This window comes from Octopus sinensis, linkage group LG20 (assembly GCF_006345805.1).
Source record: "Octopus sinensis linkage group LG20, ASM634580v1, whole genome shotgun sequence".
Lineage (NCBI taxonomy): Eukaryota > Metazoa > Mollusca > Cephalopoda > Octopoda > Octopodidae > Octopus > Octopus sinensis.
In genome coordinates this window covers 6,167,367-6,192,245 of record NC_043016.1, presented here as the reverse complement: position 1 = coordinate 6,192,245, position 24,879 = coordinate 6,167,367, and the positions used below count along the sequence as shown (strand labels likewise).

Here is a 24,879-nt window from a genome sequence, read left to right as displayed (position 1 = left end):
TCTTTTCTGTGTCAAAGTGATAGTTATTTTCAATATCATTTTTAAATATTAGCAAGTTCATTCATAATTAATTCAATTATAATTTTTTAAAAATAGTTATATATAACTTTATCATTGATACCATTTAACATCTATTTCCCTTGGTGGAATGAGCTGAACAATCTAACAGGATCCAACAAGTTTGAGGGCTGCATTGTGCTTTGTGTCAGCCTGGGCTCAGTCTCTGCAGCTGGATGCCCTTCTTAATGTCTACCACTGTACAGTGTACTGTTTCTTTTTCATTGCACCAACACTAGTGATATGACTGTAGTTGGCAAAACTAAGGAAAAAGGGTGGGGAGAGTGAAAATGTGATGATTTGTGGCAAACGGGAGTAAGAGAGGATAGATTTTATAGTTAAGAGGGGTTTGTATAGTGGAGAGAGCAACAGAATAGACAATATTGCAGTAGGGAATATGAAAAGGACGGGAGGTGAGGGATTACTTTTGGGTCAGTGAAAAAGGGAAACATTGGGTGTGATAAGGTGGGTTCTGTGAATGTAAATGGAAGGTGTGAAAGAAAAGGGTGGTAGAGGCAAGAATCTGAAAAGAGTTACTGAAGGAAATATATTTTATGTTTTTTTTTTGTTTTTTTTTTTACTAGCTTCATTGCCTATTCGAATTGGATTAGTTCCTCAGCACCAAATTGCGCAACAAATACGGACTACTCTTCCACATCAACAATCTCAAAGCTTAGTGCCCGGAACAACCTCTTCAATTGCTGCTGTTGTTCTATCATCTGCTAGTGTAGGGACATCGCGACCAACGTTACCACAACCTAGTATTGCCACCATTCAAACAAAGGTTTTACCACATGGTAAGGTCCAATAAAGATTTCCTCATTTTTCTCTTCAGTACAAATGTTCCTTTTCTTCCTCGCTATTGTTGCAAATGCATATAATGTTGTATCATCTTTACTATCTTTATCAAAACTAAATTGCATTTGCTCACTTGGTGAATTCCCTGTGCAATTATCTTACAGGTGCACTACATACATCAGGTACTGCTGCAGTTTCTACAACTTCATCTTCCACACCTGTTCTTTCTTCTCAACCCATAACTGTTCAAATACAACAAACTGATCAGGGAACACGACTCATGATTCCTACAGGCCAGCTTTCGCAATTTTCTAGTAAATATCCACACCATTCATATTTCTTTTTGTTGATTTAAGAAATGTCGTCATTTTATAAGTTTTATGAATTATATTTTTTGTACAAAAATGTTCATTATATTTCATTATATAAGGATAAATATTTATTCCATGTACTAATATAGGATAAATATTCAATAATGTCATCTTCTATGATGAGAGATTTTCAGGGGTAAGTGGTCAGTTCTACTTCTGTGGAGTGAAAGGAACTTTTATGATATTCACTCTTTCTCAACAGTATAGAAATAGTAAAATACATATGACAGTATTCAGTTAGTGACTTGCAGTTTTGCTGGAGTTTACCACCTGAGTTTGTCTTGTTAATTATGCAATGTTGAGTGAGTTTTATAACTTATTGTTGAGTTACACGGAAGAAATTGTTATATTCACGTTTAATGAACTTAGATACTTAAATCTGTTGTCTGGTGAAGATAATGTTCCCTTCTTTTCAGCTGGATTCATTCAGATTATTCAAACTTCTGGGCAGCAATTTATTGCTGCTTCTACACCACCTGTTCAGTCTGTGATTCCTGTGCAAACTGTAACTAGTACATGTTCTGCAGTACCTGTTGGTAAGATATTTTTCTATTTCAAATTTATGTTGTGTACAGCATGTTAAATGCTTGTTTGAATAAGAAATTGTACAGTTCTATTTACGATATCAGTATAGAAAGAGAATATGTTAACACTCTATCTTTATTTTTCTGACTATGAAGGTACTGAAAAGCCATTTGTGTAGTAAAAGTGTTAATCAAAATTTTGTTTTTTGCGATTGGTTTGCAAAGTTCTTGATGTGGATTTGTGTTAAAACAAATCTTGTCTTGAGAGGGCCATTACGCCAATGACACACACACTGGTCAGTTTCACTTCTTTGTTGTTAGTCACTTGGTTAAATATCTAACCAGCTAACTGACCATTTGTTTAATGTGCTGGTTAAACAATCAATCAGTTGTTCATCAAAGTCCTTTTGTCACTATTTGTAACCTGACCTCTCTTCGCAGGGTCTGAGAATTGGCCTTCTGCCTGTGTTTATTTCTGCTTGTAGATGTGAGCTTACTTAAAAGAAGAGATAAATGAAGAGTTTGTGTGCATCCACATGACTGCTTGTATGTGTTTGTGTGTGTTTGCATTAGCTTTCCATGACTTCTTTATGGGTTTGGCCTTTAGTTCAGTCAGCTCAGTCTCAGTTCTGTTGGGAATTGCTTGCCATCCTATAAAGATTTATGGGTGTAGTCCCTTACATAGGGAGGGGGAGGGGAGACCAATGTAGGGGTGTTGGTGTGCATGTGTGTGTGAAAAGTATGAATGCACGCAATGTATGGTGTGCATGTGCACATGTGGCCTTATGTACATGTTCATGTGGTTGAGTTGGTTCTGTATGTTTTTGTGTGTATCCTTCTGTGTTCATTCTTGTGTATGTGTTCCTGCACGTGTATGTGCCTCTATGTGGGTGTATGCATGGCTGTGTGTGTGAATGTGTACTGTTGCGTATTAGATTTGTTCATGGCTATTTGTATTTGTATGGATTTCCTTATATCCGTCTGTAATTCTACTCTTACCTGTAACTATGTTTACCCGTGCATGTGCACACATGCATGGATGATCATTGGAAATGTTTGCATGTATTTATTCATATGAACTTTCATGCAACTTGACGGTGTTCTAACCTTACCCTTTGTATACCTGACTATACTATCACATACATGTCCATCCAACCACACGGACACATCAATATTTCATATTGCATATTTCATGGGAGCAACAGTGGTGTTGTAGATCCACTACCTACTGTGTATATTTTCTAGTATTGGTAATATCTCATTTATGAGAACACTTGCTTATTTGTTGAAGTGACAGGTCTCAGGTGTTTGTACAAAACAACAGTGCAGGAATACAAGAACAGACAACCACACACAATGCATGCACACACATGCTGCAACACATAGACACAAGAACACACACTCTTAGTCATTAAAGAAAACTGCACACACATCTATGGGAATGATCTTACATTAGCAAACACATTCACATATGAACATATATACACTTACTTAACCACACGTACATGCACACACATACTGATGCTTGTACACATACCTACCCTGTTCTCCCCTCTCTACATAAGGAACTATATCCATAAATCTTTATAGGATGACAAGCAAGTGGATCACAGCAGGTCTGAGACCAAACTGACCCTGAACAAAAGGCTGAACCCTTAAAGAGGTCACAGATAGCTAATGTGTGCACACACAAATGCACATACAAGCTGTTATGTGGAGATACATAACTACACATGCATGCACGCACGCACACACACACAAACACAAGCTCTTCATTTACTCTCACCCTCTCCTCCTAAGCAAACACCCATCCATATATTCAAACCTATATGCACACATACAAGCATACACATACACACCGGTATAAGACTAATTCTCAAACACTCTGAGCAGACCTTGTAAAGAGAAAGCAAGTCACTGAGAAGTTTGTGAATAGTGATGAAAGGACTCGGCAAGCAAACAACTGATTGATTGCTTAACCAGCACATTAAATAAATGATTAGTTTGTTAGTTGGCTAAGTATTTGAGCATTTGACTTACAATGAAGACGTTATATTGAGCCAGGATATGTTATTATTGGTGTGACAACCCTCCCAAGACAAGAGTTATTAAAAATATTCAGTTGAAAAATGGCTGCTAATGATTTTGATTGTGACAAATGTAGAGGAGACAATAAATTTAAATGTTCTGTTTTTCTTCTCTTCACAGTGAACGGTCCTGGTCTAGTGTCTAATTTATCATCCACTACCTCTGTTGCTAGCAGTAGTAGCAGTGCATCTGTTGTTTCAGTTCCTGCAGTGCTCAAGACTATTCCAACAGTCAATTTGCCTATTACAACAGCTGCTGCTACGGCTGGTAAACCTGTAATGAAAGTGCAACCTTTGTCTACAGAGCTTCCATCAACCATGCATTACCAATCACAGCAGAAACAAATTAGTCTAACAACAAGTCAGTCTAAACCAGCTCCTATAATATTGGCTACTGCTGCTGCAGCTGTTACCAGTACGAAGACTACAACTGCTGCACCACAATCAACACCTGCTGCTGCAACCATTTCTACGACCCTTGCGCAGGCAATAGGTAAAAAGGAAATTATTTTATATGCCCATTTCATCTTGATACTAAATTTTGAGGAATTTGTTGATTGTATATTTAGTAGTTTTCTTTTTTATTGAAGATGGAGCTATTGTGTAGTTTGTGAATCTGTGAACTCTTTTGATATTAGCACTTTCCTTCCTATCATATGCAACTACCTGCTTTAACTCTTAGCATTCAGCTTATTCTATCAAATGTTTTGCTGATTTATTCAGTTTTGAATTAATCATACATTATCTAGTAGCTTTTACATTTCAATGGGCTAACTGTTAATTTTTAGAATGCTGTAGGATTGATGTAAAAGGTCATGTCTGAATAGTTTGAACATAAAACAGGTAGAATATTTTGGCCAGATATGGCCATTTTAAATATGAAAGGGTAAAAAAAATGAAATTTAGTGCTTCCATCAAAATTTCATGCAAGTCCTTTGTTTCAAACTCCAGCTTAACCCTCTTGATAGCAACCTGCCGGAGACCATCCTTGGTCCTATGATTCAAACTTCCAGTTTTATAATAGTCTAAATTAAAACATTCCATCAAAATTTTATGTTCCAAACACCAATGTAATAATGACATTGTTATTGTATGAAATTCTTCATTATTTTAAAATTTGATTTAAATGAAGGCAGTGTTATTTTGATAGAAATATGATAATAATATGGTTAACAATGATAAAATTGTTTCACTTCATAAATTACTTCAAATTATAAGTTTTCCAAAATATAAGATTGTATAAGTTTTATTGGACAATGCAATGTTTAGTTCATTTATGAACAATAAAACAATGATTTGTTTTGCAAAATGCATTTCAATGGAATTAAGTCTGTTAAAACACTGATGTTTTTGGAGCACATCATAATTTCATTTTTGTTCTTGGAACTTTACTGCCACTTTAATTAAATATTACTGTACATTATAGAATTTTATTGAGGTCATTGTGTTCATTAGACACATAGAGGCATAAGAAACTGAAGATTCGGTGGTGTAAGTTGGGGTTTGAAATAGACTGTTGATATGGTAAATAGCTAATTTCATTTACTGTCAAATGAGAATATCATCTTTTCTGTTGGCTTGTGTTGGATACAACAATGGCTGCAACATTTATGCCATTAATTATAAAGTATTTGTTATCAGTAAGGGATACTGCTCTTCACAGGAATATTGTGGTTTCCGAAGTAGCATGTCCATTTGTTCTTAATGTGCAGGCAGCATTAAGATTTGTCAAGTTTCTAGCCATTGTCTCTTGCTTGAGGAAGTCTGGGAGATGACTGATAATCTATTTTATCATTCATCATCAGCAAAATTGACTTCAATACATAAAGAGCTGAAAGGGTTTGAAATAAATAGCACATTCAGCACAAATGATAATGCCATTCCGCTGTCGCATGTCATAATTATTCAATTTATCTTCTTGTTGTGGATTATCTTTCCCTGTCTCAGTTTTGCGTCTAACTTCAGATTGCTGTAGTCTAATGTGTGGTTGAAGTATCATGCACTTTTTAGTAGTTAGTCTTGTTCTCCTATACAGCCACTTCATTGTTTTCTTTCACTTTACCAGTTTGTGTTATATAAATCAAAGTCTGCAGCTTTTGCAAACAATTTATCTTTCTGTGTGTTGTAGTTCATGTGCCAGAAATGTGATGTAAGTCAGTACAAATAAATAAGAGAGACTGGAAAGTTGAATAAATTACCTGAATGTAAAAAACACCATGGCTACAAGATAATTGACAACAGAGTATTTTTGTATTACAGATGATGATAATTACATATGAGTAATTTATACAGATATCATATGGCTGTGTATACTAGGTCAAACAGAGATGTATTCTTGGGATGATAGGACAGTTCAGAACTTTTTTTTGGGATTATGAAATGTGGTTTAAAGAGCAACTTTTCCTACAACACGAAAAACATGGTTGCTGATGAATTGTTACTTTCACATTTTTCTTTACTTTGGTTATTATAGGTAGAACATCTCTGCAAGGCCAGACAAGCATTTCACTTACCTCAGCAAGTGGATTTACTAACACCAAACTTGTTGCTGCAAAAGCAGTCGTCCAACAACCAAAGTCTGAATTATTCTTAGTAAGTTATATTTTATCTAAACTTCCATTGTTTGTGTGTGTGTGTGTGTGTGTGCATATTAAAGAGAAGTGATTGTTCTTGGAATTGAAAACAGCTATATTTCCCAGTGACTGCCAGTTTCATTTTACATTCTTGAAAGTGAACAAATGTTAGGTTTAGTAGCTTACTCATAATTAGAATTTTTGAAATGTATTAGTCTCACTCAGAAATGAGCATTGAAGCTATATCATCCTGATAGAAACTTAAATTGTTTTCAATCAAGGCTAATTTTCTTCTTGATAGTTTTGTTTCCTTCAGCTTTTTTTTTTTTTGTTTTTGTAATAGTTGAAACTATTACTGTTGTACAAGTTTTTGGGTATGACCTTCCCTGTACTGCCTGATTGAGTGTGTAACATTTTCAGCATCTTTGAAATTATCCATGATGATATATGTTGCTTTCTGTGCCTTGATATCCTAAATTGTGTTTTTAGCTGATAGCTACTAGTAAGTAGACCCTCTCCCCTTGTGCATATTTTACTTTCAATAGTACCTCATAATAGCATTTCTGTGCTTCTCTTTTTTTAGGTATCAATAAGGGGCAGATGCACTGCTAGTATTCTAAACACACTTTTTACATCTTGATTCATGCTAGCATGTTTTCTTGCAACCCAGAACACTCCATTTCTTAGATCCCCAGTTTCTACAGAACATCATTCGTTTCTCTGCAGCAGCTGATGTTTCTTCTTACTACCTGATATTGTTTCATATGCCATCTTTTACAGCCTTTCTTTTAGTCTTTCTAGGCCTGTCTCAGCCTTTCTGACTCTATTTACTGTACCATTCTATAAGCTCATCTTATTCCATCTGGTTGGAATCTTGCTACATCTAATAATCTTGATTATCGCTTGCAGCAGTGTGTGTCTGTATATATGTATGTCTTGTTTCTTCATTTACATAGAACATCTCCTCTGTTATTTATAGGTAAAATATTTCATTAGCTAAAAAAAATTTTTAATTTAAAACTTTCAGAAATATCTTATTTACAGTGTTTTCAACATATATTTTTATATGAAAGTTGTGGATGTTGTTTTTTTTTCCCTTTTTTTTTTTTTTTTTTTTTTAGCCTTTTTTTATGATAATGTTTTGACTATATTTTTGCTCTGCTTTTTCCTTCAGGAATGTTTATATCAGAAACGGAAACAATGGAGAAAAGAGAAGTTGGATCATTTAGACCGAATAAATAAGAAACATTGTGATATGAATGTTATTTATGGGCAGGATTTATTGGAATCAGTAAATTTATTAAAAACCCCAGAAAAAGCTCAGTCAGTAAAAAATTTATGGCATGGCATTGGACACTTCCATTGTAAAAAAGTTCATCTTGATTATTCTTATTCTTGTAATTCATTATGGTCTCGGACAGCTGCATTAGAAAATATGGTAAATACTCCAGAAAAGTACCTTAATGAGCTGTCAGACATTTTATCAAGGTAAGGGCAAATTTAGAATAATCAGATTTTTTTTAAAATTTAAAATTTTTGTTTGATGTAGTTGTTTGTAACAATGCGTTCGTTAATTGAAAAGTTTTAGAGGATTGTAGGAGTTGGAAATCAAAATTTGATTTGTAACATTAGTGCCAGGCGATAAATTTTATAGTGGGAACAGTTATAGTGAATGAAAATAAATAATAGTACTTTTTGGATAGTAGATAATATTTTAAGTCACTTCTGTTTGCCTGAATACTGTGGACATTGGTGTTTACCTCCTTAAAGTGCCAGCAGCACTAAGATTTGTTGGGATTCTCAGCTGTTGGAATGTGAGAGGCATGTGTATTGGCTGATTGAATCAATCCCTATAGTTGACTTGTACTTCATTATTTCTGGAAGGATGGAAAGCAGAGTTGAACTTAAGTGAAAACCAAGTATCATGCAGCTTTTAAATGTTGGTTAATCTTTATAGATATTTGGAAATATAAAAGGTACTGAATCGTGGGGTCTCTGAACTGAGATGTAATAATGTATCAAAGAAACAATTATTCCAAGTGTAATATTTTGTTACCCTCACCCTAAAAATAAAGAAATTAAGAGGATCTTAGATGTTGTAAAGAAGCTGGTAGACTGTCACTGGTTGTGGCTTCAAATTTGCTACTCTTCTTGATTAAGATATATTCTACATATCTCTGATTGTATATTGCTGTTGGGAATAACTATCAGATTGGTAACCTTGTAAGAACATTGTAGAACATCTGCAGATGTTTTATCCACTAGGTTATCAGTTGTTTTCTGTTCACTGGTTGATGTTATTAATCAGCAATTTTAAAAATTTATTTCTAATGGAGAAGAGTCTATTTTAGAGATACATATTTTAAGATTTCTACATTTTTAAATGTTATTAGTTAGATTGAAGAGACTTGTTGAGTAAGTCTAGAAAAAGAAAAGAAAACAAAATTGGAGTTCTACCTTATATTTCAGGGCTATGACTCCCTTCTTCAGGACACTTTACAAAAGCGAGGGATGGAAAAAGGTTGTTGTTCCAATGTGTAGGGAAGGAAGGTTCCATACACAGACTGGTGCTGCTGTAGTAACCAGTCTGCTTTCTTGTAGTTCAATTCTGTTATTTATGGCTGGTTTCAGTTAGTTGATAAGGAGAGACCTCTCATGATTCTGAGATTGCTCCGTTGGATTGAGTGGCTGTGATGGATACCTTAAATTAGTTAGGCTTCCATGGGTTGGAGGTTTTTTTTTTTCACTGGTAAAATGCTCCTTTTACTATTTAGAAATATACTTTTGACAGTGAGGCTAAATCAGCAGCATTTTTTTCTCAAGTGTCACTGATATGCCTGAAATATTGTTAGAAAAGGAAGTTTATGGTAAGCTTGAGAATTAATTTAAATCAAAACAATTGTACAATAATATTTTGTACAACATAAAAGTGAGAGAATGCTACAAGAAGTGTATTGGTATTTGAAAAGAAAATATTGTTGGATACAAGAGGAAAAGTTTTAAGTTTCTGAACATTTGGAAGATATTGATACATCATTATTATCATCATTTAACATCTACTCTCCACGCTGGCATGGGTTAGACTGTTTGACTGGACCTGATGAACCAGAGTGCTTTTATGTTCCACTGGCATGGGTGCCATTTACATAACGCCAACAACGTCCATGACTACAATTCGTGGGTGCCATTTACATGGTACCAGCAACGACCACAACTACAATTCACAGGTGCCATTTAAATAGCACTGACAATGACCATGATTCATGGGTGCCATTTACATGGCACTGGCATTGACCACAACTACAAGGCATGAGTACCATTTACATGACACTGGGATGGCCACATCTACAATTTCACTTGGCCTGACATGTCTTCTCATGCACAGCATATTGCCAGAGTCCTTGGTCACTTGTCATCACCTCCGTGAGGCCCATCGTCTAAAGATCATGCTAAACCACCTCATCCCTTGTCTTTTTGGGTTTACTTATTTACACAGCTCTCTTTATTCAGACACATCATATGGCTTTACCAATGCAGTCGTCTCTCTTGCATACCACATCTAATGCTTTTTGTGCTCAACTTTTCTCTCAAGACCTTTACACTCTGTCATACATGCACACAGACACTGCACATTCAGTGAAGCATAGTAGCTTAATTTCTTTCAAGCCTATGCATGTCCTCAGCGGTCACAGCCCATGTTTCACTGCCATGTAGCATAGCTGTTCATACACAGGCATCATACAGTCTGCTTTTCATTCTGAAGGAGAAACCCTTTGCTACTAACAGAAGTAGAACCTCTCTGAACTTTGCCCAGCATATTCTTATTCTTGCAGCTACACTTGAAGCACCCACCTCCACTACTGATTTGATCACCTAGATAATGGAAGCTATCAGCTACCTCTGGCTTACCTCGGCATTTGATGGAATCTATATTTTCAGTACATCTCTGTTTATTGTACCTGTGCACCTTCCACGCACAAAATCTATTTTCCCTGTTAACCTTCCTCTGATATTGCTGCACTTCTTATGTGTCCATAGCTTACACTGGGTACATCTTATGGAGTTGCTACATATCCATTTTCTGCAGATCAAGCAGGGCCATCTACCTGAGGAGATTTGTGATTTGTTTACTTTCCTACTTGCTACAAGTTTAGTTTTCGCTAGATTTGACTTGATACAATTAAATAAAATGGAGATAGGGATGAATTTTTAAATTTGAAAATTGTACTGTGTCAAGGAATAAATCCATTTCCTCTGTGCGTAAAAAAAAACAAAACAAAAAAAAGAAGAAAGTGATTGAGGTAGGATTTGCAGTATGACTTTGTAAAACCCTCACCAACAGTGATTACCCACCTGCTCAAACAAATAACTGCTAAGTCACTGTTACCAACCTGCTGCAATTTTTGCAACTATTATTTATCCCTGAAACTACCCTAAATTCACTATCTTCAGGTCTTCCCTGCAATTCTACTGCAGTTTTTTGTTGGCTCCACTGAGTTGGCCTTCCCTGTAATATAATCCTCATTCAGCAAAAGTGATAGTTATCCCCTTCTTTAGTAATTCACCAAAACTTGGACTTGTGATTTGAGTAATTATTTTAGTCTAGGAATGTGAAAATATGCTATTTAAAAGTTAATATTATATGTAATTTATTTTGTTAATTATGTTTCTGAATAGATAATCTCTTGTTATTTATTTAATATCGTTTTTATTTTTCGTAGATTTGTATTTGTCATCCCACCAGTGACTGTGCCATTTGTAAAGCTCCATGTTTCTCATCCATCTCCATCCTCTGTAGCTCGAGAAAGCTTTCAGAGGTTTATGTTACATAATTATGTCTCTCCTCAAACTGCCTGCCTCCACAAAATAGATGCTTGTATGTCAGTACAGTTTCCTGAACTCAGGTTGATACAGTATGATTGTGGTGAGTAACCAACTTTCAAACATTAAATCTTTAAATGTATTTGGTGGCATGTTTTAATTAGAATTTAATTGAAAGATACTTCAAACAATAACTGTTTGCCGTTTTATAGAGTTTATTGTCCTCATTGAAGTAGTTGGAACAATTTTTGCATTAAATTCATAATTTATATGGGGTTATTTATTGAAAATTTTAATATTTTTTTGTCAACAGGAAAATTGCAGACATTAGACGTCCTTCTAAGACAGTTGAAAACAGGAAACCACAGAGTGTTGATTTTTACACAAATGACAAAAATGTTAGATGTACTTGAAGCTTTTTTGAATTACCATGGCCATAGATATTTGCGCTTAGATGGAACAACCAGAGTAGAGCAAAGACAGGTAAAATGTTGTTTTAATTAGTTGGAAACTAGTTATTTTTGTGTATCATAATACTAAACAAATCATTGGTTTTCCAAAATATTTATAGAAAATTTTTTTTCTTTGTCCTATCCATCTGGGAATGACATTGGACGTTTTTCATGCTTATAAATCTTCCATTAATGCATGCGATGAAAATTAAACTGAAAACTGTAATGTCTTTATGGATGTATAACTGGTTTACATGTGACTTGAAACACTTGGGTTTCTAGTCGAATAGTTGGTGAATTGTACTGAGCAAAAAATATTTCAAAAATGTTGGATTTCATTGTAATATTTCTTTAACCTCCAAAAAAAAAAAAAAAAGTGTTGGATAATGACATAATTTGGTTCTTTTATAGGCTCTGATGGAACGTTTTAATGCTGACAAGCGGATCTTCGTTTTCATCCTCTCAACTCGATCAGGAGGAATTGGTGTAAATCTGACTGGTGCAGACACTGTAATATTTTATGATAGTGATTGGAACCCTACTATGGATGCCCAAGCTCAGGATCGATGTCACAGAATAGGTCAAACTCGTGATGTTCATATATACCGGTATATACATTGTTTCAACCCAATTTTATTATAGGTCGTATAAGGATCCAATTACATTTATATTTAGTGTGTAGGGTAAAGGGATAAATGATAAAATTTAAATACACACAGAAATGTATATTTCCATTTAGTAAATAGCAGTTTTTTTTTTTTTTTATATCGCTACTTAATTTCCACTTATGTTGAACACTTGTTGTTGTCAACCTGCCTGAGACTGCTCATGGTTCTTGTTGTTGTTTTAAAGAGACCTAAACTCTTCATCAAAATTACTTAATTTGTTCCAAATACTAGCTTAATAGTGAGAAAATTATTATACTAATTCATTCATTAGTGTATTTCTACAGAAATAAGGTAACAAAAAGTTTAATCCTTTAGGATTCAGATTACCCTGTCATATGCTTGTATATTCACATAGTTTTCAGTCAGTCATACATTATATCTTACAGCTTTGAGATTTTGATGTGATTGCTTATTTTTGCAATGACACAGTATGGCATGTATAGGAGGTCAGTTTTTTAGCCAATATGAACATAAAACAGGTTGTATATTTGGGCTGAATATGGCCAGTTTAAAAGCTAAAGGGTTAAATTTCAAACCTCAGCAAATGGGTAGCCCAAATCTGCTTGTGTTGATTGCTATTCAAAGACAAGGTAGACTACATTCTATAATGAAAAGTTTTCTTTACGTTGGTTTACTTCATTTATTTTCAAAACACGTTCACTTTTTTGCAAAGGCATGTGCTGGACAAAATTTATTGGAATTTTTCTATGACTAGATGCTTTCCTATCACCAACCCTCACCTGTAAGGTAATATTTCCACTGTTGCTTCAAACAACAAATAGTTTTCAAATGTCAGTGTAGTGTCAATATAGACATTGACACCATTTGTGTGGATGGTGACCTTGTTTTTATGCAGCATGCACACACTCATGCACAACTGGCTTCCTATAATTTCTGTCTACCAATTCACTCATAGGGCATTTGTTAGTCTAAGGCCAGACTGGGTGACATCTGACCACATTGCCATACACTAAGAAGGAACTCTAAGCCATGTAGTCATAAAGTGAACTTCATGAAATATGTAACTTTATCAAGAATTAAGGATATATATATATACATCCTTAATTCCTGTTAAGATCAGTTTTATTGTTAATTTTTATATAGGTGATTGCTTTATGCTTTTATTTTGTTCCTTGTAAAAATGCTGATACTTATTCTTGTAATAATTTCTTTTAGGTTAATCAGTGAAAGAACTATCGAAGAAAATATTTTAAAGAAAGCAGATCAAAAGCGCCTTTTAGGAGATGTGGCCATTGAGGGTGGTAATTTCACTACTGCCTTCTTTAAGCAGGTAAAATTCAGTGTTATTGATCATGAAATTTACCCCGTAAACAATATATATTGTGATTTGTGTTCCTGACTATATTGTTGGCAGTAAATTATCATTAATCTCAGATTAATCAGTTAGGATAACCATTATCATCCAGCCACATCTCTTACACTACTGAAACCTCCACATCAACTTTGCTGTACACAAAGGTTCACTTATGTTCCCAACACTATTCCTTACATTCCTAACCATATCACCATCTAGATACCCCCAATATACCCTCCTCTTTGATACTATATATCCTTCATTAAGCAACTTTCTCAATCTATGTCTTTAATCAAATGTGTAAACAATTATGGTTAAGCTTTTATGGTTATATAAAGCATACACATACCCAGGTCTGTTCCCCATTTTTTAGGATGGGTATAGACACAACAAGACATACACCAGGCATTCCATTTATTTCCCAGCTCAAAGGGGCGAACCCTGTTCTCTGCTCAGGTCAAGGCATAGAACACAACCCTCAGTATCAGCAGTGAGGTTAGACAGCATCATGCTGGTATACCCCCGCTGTATCATTCTGGTTCTGTGCCCCTTTGAGCAATATCAATTCACTCATCTGTCCACAAACACTCTCCAAGTTTTCCTATCATTTATAAACGCGCTTGCCTCTCTCACTCTAACATCCTGGTAAAGAGCTTGCCCTGCACCAGATGGCTGGACATGATTTGGGAAATTCTCGAGAGGCTTGATGTCACCTTGGAGGATGTAGAGGAGCTGACACGAGACTGCCAATGATGGGGAGCACTCGTGGACCTGGTCGGTTGTATGCATGATAGCATCTCCTGGATCACAACTTGGAATGACTCCAGACCCATCAAGCAAGAGCATCAAGCCAAGCCATTAAACAAAAAAAAAAAATATATTTTAATCTTATCAATCATTAAAGTTGACTGTGATTTTACAATGTAGCAATTAATGAAAAAATCCAAAAGGAGAAAATAAATACATTTTTTAGTATTCTTTTAGCAGTTATTGAAGTATTTGTCAAAAGGCTTCGGGAAAATTTTAAAATGTGGATGAATATTTGAATCAATGTTGTCAAACTAAAGTACTCGGTCAGTGCAGTGATTCTGTGCAATATTTATTGTAGAATGTCTGGCAGGCTGATAAAAAAAAAGCTAGAACTTTAGATGGATGATAAGCAGAGAAACATCCATATCTTAGTTGCATCATCCATAATGCATTAAATTAGTTGTGCTACTTGAATGAAATTATTGCTACTGCTGAACAAACCAGCTGTAAAAGGGGGGAATGGGTGATGAGTATGGTACAAATTGTAACAATTTACATCATTGTCTGGACACATGACAATAAAAATATTGGCTGATGTTTGCAGCAGAGATCACTAAAATGATATCAACATGAGTCACTGATGATCCTGATAAAATGTATTGAGTTGATACTGGAAAGTGTGTAGGATTGTAGATGCGAATTTAGTTTTGGTCTTCACAAACAAAATAACATTGGAACTAAGTTTAATGTGTTATATAGACTTCTCCAGTAAATAGTTGTTTAGGAAGTATGTTTATAAACAATCAAAATGACAGCATTTTTTTCTAAAGTGTATACTAAAAGTTTTCTTCATAAATTGCAGAATACTATCAAAGAATTGTTTGATGAGCCTACTGGATTGCAGGCTCTTGCTAAAGAAAGGGAAACCAAGAAACGCATTGAGTGGCCGAAAGAAGCGAAAGTATTAACAACCACAACATCGGTACAAAAGCCAGCAGTGAACAAAGTTTCAGAACATGGAAAAGAATCTAATCTTATTACTCAATTGGAACAGGTAAATATTGCATTAAATGCTTGGCGTAAACCTTATTTGATTTCAGTTGAAAAGGTGTTTGTTTATACACACACATATATTATTAGATAATAAATTCTTTGGTATACACTTGGTAGCTTATTGGTAAAGCACGTTCTCTTACAGTGTTCATTGGGTGTCTGATTAATGAGAGAGATCAAAGATGGAAGATATGAGAATGCTTATTGACCATTATTGGCTTCAACCCATCTAGTGTTGATCCCTTGTATTTCCCATCTTCCGTTTCTCTCATTAATCATATATATATAATGTCAGCACAGTATGGTTAAATGCTTGAGAAGTTTGTGTTGCAACTGAGATTTTTTGATTCTGGTGCATTGGCATCTTGAGCAAATCATCTTCTTTAGCATCAGGTTGGCCCATGCTTTGTGCATTGAGAGAAACTGTATGAATGTTTATTTGATGGGTTGTAGCTGTAATTCGAAGTTTCTACTTTGTCAAATAGTGTCATGCTAATTGTATCTGTGAATTTCTTTGAAGGTTATGTGGGGTTCTACTGATTCACTTACATATTAAATTAGTGAGCTTGATAAGTATGATTGATTGAATAATTGAATACTCCCTGTTCTGACTGAGATCTGTGTATGTGTGTGTTTATGTAATCGCTCATTTTAGTTCATCTGACAGGTTTGTTTGAGGTCAACCAACTATTTTTTAGAACCAATCTTTAGATTACCCATGAGCTTTAGGATGCAAAAATCTTCTTATTAAGGTGTTGGACTCATGGTCACAAGGTTGTTGGTTTTAATCCCAGGACTGCAGTGTTTTGTGCGAGTAGCAGCTGAGCACTGATGCAGTCCCCTCCTCTCTTTCTCTCCTGCTCTCAATTCCTGGATGGGAGTGCAGAGAGTGTGTGATTGTGTCTGCATATGGCTACATTGGCCATACTGTTGTTAATCGTTTTAGATGCCTATTCTATTGTCATTCTATTTGTGAGTAATGGCCATAATAAACCATGTCTTAAATTGTAGGTAAGAATATTTTAAACTCAATAAGATTAGTTATTTTATTAAATTGCATCAAATCCTTGATGGCTTTAGAAATCAATTTAGGCATTAAGAATTTTTTTTTTCCTTGCAGTAAATTGACAAAAGAGTTAAATGTTTCAACATAATTTTAAACGTTAAAACATTTTTTTTAGGCATTGTGTAAAGCAGAGGATGAGACTGATGTTATGGCTGCTGATTTGGTAAAGGCTGAACAAAAAGCGGAATTAGCAGAATTTGATGAAAACATCCCTTGGGATGATAAGGAGGCTGAGAGGAAGCAAGATGAAGACGAAACATCTAAGGTTGAGATGGAATTGAGTCTTTTGGAAAAAGAGGTAAATAAGTTTTAACAATTGTCAAAGCTTTGTGGTTTTTTTTTTTTTTTTTTTTGGTGTCTTTGAAACATGTAAAGTTCACCCCTTGATGAGGGACCATCATTCTGTGTATTGGAAATTGCAGTTTCAGAACTGAATTTTGTGTAAGTATATTATTTACTGATGAACATTAAAAGTAACATTTATGAAATGTACTTTTATTAACAAAATTTTGACCAACCAGTGTAGGGGCCTTTATGTAGTTGGTTAACCTGCTAGAAAGAACAACCAAATTCTAATAAAATCTTACCATTTTGCAATGATTCCCAAACATCTTGATATTAGTCCCAATCTTCAGAAAGATTTCTTCCCTCTTTTCATCACCACCACCACCATTATCATATAATGTCCATGATCCCTACTGACATGGGTTGGATACTTTGACATGTTTCCATGCATTCTGGTCTATTGTCTGTTTTGGCATGGTTTCTATGATTGGATGCTCTTCTTAATACCAACAACTTTACAGAGTGAAGTGGATGCTGTTTTCTGCAACCAACACTACTGAGGTTGCTATGCAGCTTGTAAGAGTATGAACTCTGAGGAGGGAGCTTTATATTGGATGATGAGGGGTAAAAGTATGAGAAAAGAGGCCGGAGCAGAACAAATCCCTTGTTGTAGAGGGGCCATATGGCTATTCATATGTTAGAAGTGAGGGTACAAGTGATTGGGTGGTTCAGGAAAACAATAAAAATAGTGGTGATGAGGTGGATAGTGGGGATAAAGGAACCAATGGTGTGGGTGGAGGTTGTAAGATTAGGGAATGGGTGATTGGAGGTGTGGTTGGTGGATGATCAACAATGCATGAGTTATGGTAAGAAAGGGAAAGTAGGAGAAGTATGAGAGAGAGATGGCAGGGATGGACAATGGGGAGAGAGATGGTGGCAGGTATAGTGCATGAGAATGAAAGACAGGAGGAGGAGGAGAGATAATTTTGTGATTCAGTGGCACTTGGTGATGGTGAAAGGGGTGATCAGTGAAAGTGTAATTGAATAGAACAATGTTAATGGATGGAGGGTGGATAACAGATGAAATGATTCTGGGTAGTAAAAAGTGATATCAAGGAAGAACTGCAGTCAGGGAGACAATGGGTGATGGTGATGTCTTCAAGAGGAAGGTAACTAAAGAACCTAGTTGTACATACATATATATATATATATTTGTGTGTGTAGGTTTTATTTACATACACACATACCTACATACAGCTTTATCAGAACTCATTTTTGCTGGAGTGAGTGGGTCTTTTTTGAGAACTGCTTGTATCCATATAATTCTTTCTTACACCAGTCTTGGACAAGTTTAAAAACCATCTTGGTTTTGTTAAATATAGCAATTTATTTGGATCTGTTTCAATATTTGCAGCAGCACTAAGCTCCCAAACATGTCCATACAATCTTAAAGGGAGAACCATAGAAACACCAACAGTAATTAAGATAGAATAGTCAGGTTTCATTTGATTATAAATCTCTTTAATCAATCCTGAAACAATTTAACCCTTTAGCATCCAAATTACATTGCTAAATGTAATGCTTAGACATGATATTTTAAGGTAGATGTGAAAGGCTAGATCTGGTTAGTTTAAACATAAAAAGAGGGTAGAATATTTGGTCTTGAAGGTAGGAAGGTAGGATTAAATATTATGGGGCTAAACCACTCAATTACGTCATAATGTTGGTTGTATAAATACAACCAATATATATATATATATATATATATATATATGCACTTTCGACAAGTTGTGGTGCACCTGAGCACTGTATACAATAATTTCATTATTATTAATTTTTTTATATTGGTAAATTGCTACAAAAATAGATAAATTTTAAAGGTTACTCATTCTTTTATTAATTCTGAGTTTTAAAAAAGAACATATTTTAGTAGATACCTTTTTACCCTCATTTCCTACTGGGGTAGCCAAGTATTCCTTCTACAGCAAGACGGACGGACGAGCGCGCCACCGCCTCGACCGCACGCCGAGTACCCCGACGCCTCAATTATACTTTAACCACTCAACTGGTACAAACCCAGCTCCCTCAGTACTGCTTTCTCTCCCACTTGAAAGGTCTTTGTTTTGCAAGTTACTTGGTGACCCTGTTGTTGGTCGCATGTAAAAAGCACCCAGTACGCTCCAGCCACAGAAACCTTACCAAAGCAGACAATGAAGCCTACTGCAACTCTCTGGCTTGCAAGCTCTAGTCAAACTGTCCAACCCATGCCAACAAAGAAGATAGACATTAAATGATAATTATTCTTCCATCCCTTGTTAACCAAAGCAAGTTATAATGAAAGCTCTTTATCTTCTTTTTTTTGTCCAGTTCTTTTTCTCAGTATTTATATTTTCTAATATTATTTTTTAAATTCCAAAATCAAAATTTGGTGTTTAAAATTTATATAATTCCTTCAATTTTCTTTTGAAGCTATCTCCTGTTGAGCGGTATGCTGTCCTTTTCTTGGAAACCCAAATGGAACCATTCTGTAGTGAGGAGCTTCAGATGGCAGAAGTAAGTAAAATTAATTTTAAAAGCCTGAGTTTGTTTGCATGCATTTGTGTATTTATTTCTTTGATGTTTACCTTTAAAACGTTTTCATTTTCTTGTCATAAAATTTAAAAGAGTTAATTAAAATATTTTTTTGTGTGATTAATATACAGTTGTAATTGAAGTAAAAATTTAACAAAGATAAAATTGACTAATTAAGAATGTGTGCATTTTGTTTTGTAGGAAGATATTGAGAGTGCTAAAAAAGACTGGGAGTTGGCACGACTCAAATCTCTGAAAGAAGAGGAAGAAATAAGAGCTGAATTAGAAGAAGATGAGATGCTGTTTACATATACAAGGGATGATGCATATAATCAGGTGAAAAAATCTAAGTCTAAAAAGAATTCTGGTAACAAAAGCAATAAGAAAAAGAGTAATTATAAGAATTTTAATAGTAGGCAAAACTCTTCTGATGAAAAGATAACTTCTAGCCGTAAGAGTTCTCGAAGATCTGCTGCTAGCTCAGACATTGCTAAATCTCGGAGCAATGGACTAAGTAGCTCTAGAAAGTCACTCATTAATAATAATGAAAAAGATGAAAACAGTTCAAGTCGGGGTGGGAAAATGAAGGGCATTAATTCCGTAAGATCTGAACACTCTTCACCAGTAAACACTGGTATGTTGAAGCATGCTCTTAAGAAGGATGTTTCAAAGATTCCATCCAATCCTAGTACCCAAAACAAGGCTACTTCAAATCAAAAAGTGCTAAATCTTAATTCCATTTCCAGTAAGAACACTAATTCTGTAATTAACACCAAAACATCTGCTTCTAGTACTGTCGGCAATCAAAAGTTGGTAGGGTCTAAAAGAGCTAAAAAAGGAGTTGGAGCTAAAAAGAAGGTAGGCGGTCCTGGTAGAAAACCGGTTGGTTCAGGCAAAAAAGGTGCTGGGTCTAAGAAATCCAATACCAAAAAGGCTAACTCTAACAAAGTTGCATCTACTAAGAAGTTATCAGGTGGTGTAATATCTAAAAAATCAGCTGCTACATCAACAGTTGGTACATCCACTACTAGTACTACTACTAGCAAGAAAGGGTCACAGGTAAATTCTGTTAAAAAAATTAAAGTGAATTCAAAGAAACTGCTTAGAGCTACCCTAATAGCTCAGGAGAAACTAGCTGCTGATTTACAGGTAGCGGCCACTACGGCTGCTTCAACACCTGTTCCAGTTTCTTCTGCTAGGATATTAGAAACGGCCATAAAAGTTTCAGAACATGTGAAAGTAGAGTCGAAATCAACCAGCAAACTACCAACCAATACAACCGTAAAAGTGTTGTCAGCAGCGGCAAAAACTACTCATACCTTATCAGTTAGCACATCCACTCAAATGGCTTGTGCATCACCTGTTAGCACCTCTGTCACACGTGTTTTGCCTGTGACTTCCACTGGAACTTCTGTTCCACATATTGTTCCAGTCAGTGCAGCTACATGCATTGTATCTGGATCAACAGCTGCTCATGTCTGGACAACCTTAGCTCAAAAAGTACCAATTGGTCATATGATGCCAATCAGAGCTTTAGGACAAAAAATACAGGTGCCAATGTCGGCTTTAACTCAAAAAGTACCTGTCAATACTATCACTCAAAAAGTACCTATTTCAACTATAACTCAAGTTCCTGTGTCTGCTATTACCCAAGTTCCTATTAGTAGTATCACTCAAGTACCTGTCTCTGCTATATCTCAGAAGAAGGTACCTGTGTCCACTATAACTCATGTCCCTGTGTCTGCTATTACACAGAAAATACCTGGAACTGCTGTTACTCAAGTCCCCATTACAGCAATCACACAGAAGGTTCCTATTAAAACCTATTCCCAAAAGGTTCCTGTCACTACTATCACACAAAAGGTGCCAATTACTACAATAACACAGAAGATACCCTCTCAAAAGGTTCCTGTACCTATTGCTACACATAAGATACCTGTAACTTTTGCTACACAGAAACTTCCAGTATCTGTCTTACAGCAGAAACTTCCGGTATCTGTCTTACAGCAGAAACTCCCAGTATCTGTCTTACAACAGAAACTTCCAGTAACTATTGCAGCACAGAAATTACCTACAACTTCTCTTACTCCAAAGTTTATAGTTTCTACTCCAACTCAAAAACTTTTATTTTCCACTCCAACCCAAAAGCTATTGGTTCCAACTCAAGCACAAAAGCTATTAGTCACCTCATCAACTCAAAAGATTTTAGTATCGGCTCCTACGCAAAAACTATTAGTTGCAACCCCTACTCAAACGCATCTAGTTTCTACTGCACCAAGCCAAAAATTACCCCTGATATCAACTCCTACCCAAACTGTGCCAGTGTCCACTATTCTTCCTAAGGCAGCAGTTACCACTTCAGCTACACAGAATTGCCCAACTGTCAATCATGTCGGTGTTGAAAGTGTTTTAAGTGGTTCTCCTACAATCCCTGTTAAGTATACACAGGTTGTCCCTGCTCCACTTATCTCTATTCCAGTAACCACGGCAACGTCCAGTCCTCAGCCTTGGTCAAATCCAAATCTTGTGATACGAACCCGACGGGCTTCTATGCAAGAGTCTAAGAAGCGGGCAGATACTTCAGAGAGTGTTGATGCAGATGACGGTGTGGAAAAAGAGTCAGCAGAGCATGTTATAAATGTAACAAATAAGCTGAATAATATCATTATAGACTTACCTGAAAGTCTACTTACAACAGATACGCTAACAAATAGTGGAGGAAGTCAGATAGTGCAAATATCACATCCTAACTATAAACAGCAGAACTTAAATGGGCCAGATTTGTCCAACAAAATCAGTAGCAATTGTGTTGGGTCTGGTGACATCTTACCTGAAAATGGTTGATTACTCTATTAATCAAGTAGAACATTTAATTTTAAACCTGGAAAAAAAAAATGTATATTTGTATATGTATACATACACACATTCACCTTTCTCTGACATGTGCAAGTATATGTTATTGTATACATACGTATGTTTACTCACATGCATGTGCACACACGTAGTGCTTTTTACTATGGTGTATGTATGTGTGTGTGTGTGTATGTAACGTCTGTAACTTGAATTACCATCTGCCAACGTAGGTACTGAATTCAATAGGAAGTTGCTCGAGATGTTAAACATTGTGGGAAGACTTTGTGATACATTTCAGATCGAAAAAATGGAGACATGCATATGTAGGCAGATACATATATATATATATATATATATATATGTGTGTAATATATGTTGTATATATTATTTTACATATATTTAATATATATTACAATATATTTGTATATTTTTACTATATCTACACACATTACATATACATGCATATATATTTTATGCACACACACTCACATACACACACATATACATGTATTCATGTATTTATATTAATATTTGTATAGTGTGTGTGTGTGTATATATATATATTTACATATGTATATAGACATATGTATATTATGTGTGTGTGTATATATAATATATGCTATATGTGTTTGTGTGTGTATATATAATGTACATATATACGTATGTTTCAACATATGTATATATATATTAACATATGCAAGTTGACGATCAACTGTTGGTAAAGATTGAGAGAAAAAATGCAACATCTGGCAGTTTTTTGTACTGCATGTAAAAGATTTTCAGGGCTTAATGGTATTGTTGTGATATCTCAAGGCGAAGAAAAAAATTATTATGTAAGATATTTAACTCAAGAATTTTTTTTTTTTTTTCTTTTTTCTGTGAAAAATAAATGACTGAACAAACCTTTCTGTTGGTTATCGGCATCTCATTCCTGGTATGTGTGTTCTGTCGCTGTGTGTGTAAATAAGCAGGGGCACTGCTCTGATGATTCAAGGTTTTGGTGTCAACCTTTTTTCTCAACAATTAGTTCATCTCATTTCATTGGTGCATTGCAGTTCCTGGAGCTCCTCCTCTTCAACTACTTTTCCTCTTTTTTTTTTTTTAAATCCATCCATCCATCTTTCCAACCGACCAACCATCCATCCAACCATCTTTATAAAAATGGCAACAGTGATCTATTTATCTATATATGTATATATACACACTTATGTATATATATATAAAGTACACACCATACATACAATAAATTATATACAACATATTATGTACACAAAATTTTAAACGTATTAAGAAAATTGTTTCTAGAAAAAAAACCATTGAAATAAGTTTTACAAAAAGTACTTGTGATTGAAATTGGGTTTTGAAAAAATTCATATTTTCTAATGTGCATGATTTAAAAATTACATTAATAATCACTTTTGACAAGTTTTAGAGAAGATGTTAATTTCTATTATTGATTAATTTCAAATGGTATTTAATGCGAAATTATATTTTGTAGTTAGTCTGTTTGTATAAGATTTGATGTATTTCAATTGCAAAAATATTTAGTATAATACCATTATTAAACATTTGTGTGAAACTGCTAAATTAAATTCTTTTCTCAAATTATATAGTGACTATAATTTTTTGTCATGAGATAGGATTTTGGTTGGTTAAGCTTTTGATTTGGGGAAATCTTTGAAGAAAAATTTGTATCATTTGTCTCCATTGTATAGACATATGGTATAGTTATCATTTTATTAGCAGGCGTATTATTGGCTATCTTAAAAAAAAAAAAAGAAAAACTGGCTTTTTTAGAGAACAAAAATTTAGATGTTTGAAATAGACAAAATATTGAAAACAATAATTGTATCACTGTCAATCAGTGTGTTAAATTTCCTCTCTCCTTGTCTTCCCCTCCTCCTACTTTCTTTTCATATATTAAAATCTCTCGTCTCCTGTTCTATTAGAAAATGCTGAAATGATATCCATCTTTTTATCATGAATAAATCTCTAAGTTACCCCCTAAGATTGAAAACTTTTTTAAGAAATATCCAAAAATTTCTGACTAGGCACCAAATACCTTGTATCATGCTGTGCCTTGCCAGGCAGCTCCTTACACCAAGGAAATGAGATGCTGGTTGACTGCAGAATAGGTTTTTAATAACCATATTCAGCCGTGAATCACTATATGCTCACTATATTTTATTGAGCTATAATGTGTGCTTACCAGGTACCTGTCAAATAAGCACTCGATAGCTCTTTCATTATCTACATTTTGGACCTAAGTACATTTTTGTGTTGCCATGAACATGTTGTTTTATTAAATCTTCAAATTCCCTAAAAATAATCAGTAATTTTTATTTTATATCTTACAAAATGAATTTTAAAAAGTACCTAATATTTTCTTCATCCAGCCATATAAGCATAAATTAATTCCCGTTTTATCCAATTTCAATTATGAATCTTATTCTGCACTGCAACATTGCTTAGTTTATGGTATTTCAAACCTGTTTAGTGAAAAATTAATATACTAAAATTAAATGTACAAAAGATATAAAGGATTCATGTACTGGTTGCAGATATAGTCGACTCCTTGTTTAGGTTTCCAATCTAAAAATAACTCTTTTCCACTAGTGATGTGAGCCCTTAAAAA

At 34.8% G+C, this 24,879-nt stretch overlaps 1 protein-coding gene across 1 annotated transcript in view; it reads left to right on the top strand.

Moving 5' to 3' along the window:
- The window catches only part of LOC115222464 (helicase domino-like), a 132,085-nt gene that overhangs the window by 63,386 nt on the left and 43,820 nt on the right, over positions 1–24,879 (top strand). The window contains 14 exon segments of the mRNA XM_029792668.2: positions 642–854; positions 1,020–1,169; positions 1,643–1,762; positions 3,959–4,330; positions 6,311–6,429; positions 7,585–7,898; positions 11,132–11,334; positions 11,545–11,714; positions 12,095–12,291; positions 13,528–13,642; positions 15,279–15,470; positions 16,651–16,833; positions 19,290–19,373; positions 19,593–19,727. Of these exon segments, the coding sequence (XP_029648528.1) occupies positions 642–854; positions 1,020–1,169; positions 1,643–1,762; positions 3,959–4,330; positions 6,311–6,429; positions 7,585–7,898; positions 11,132–11,334; positions 11,545–11,714; positions 12,095–12,291; positions 13,528–13,642; positions 15,279–15,470; positions 16,651–16,833; positions 19,290–19,373; positions 19,593–19,727 (2,567 nt within the window).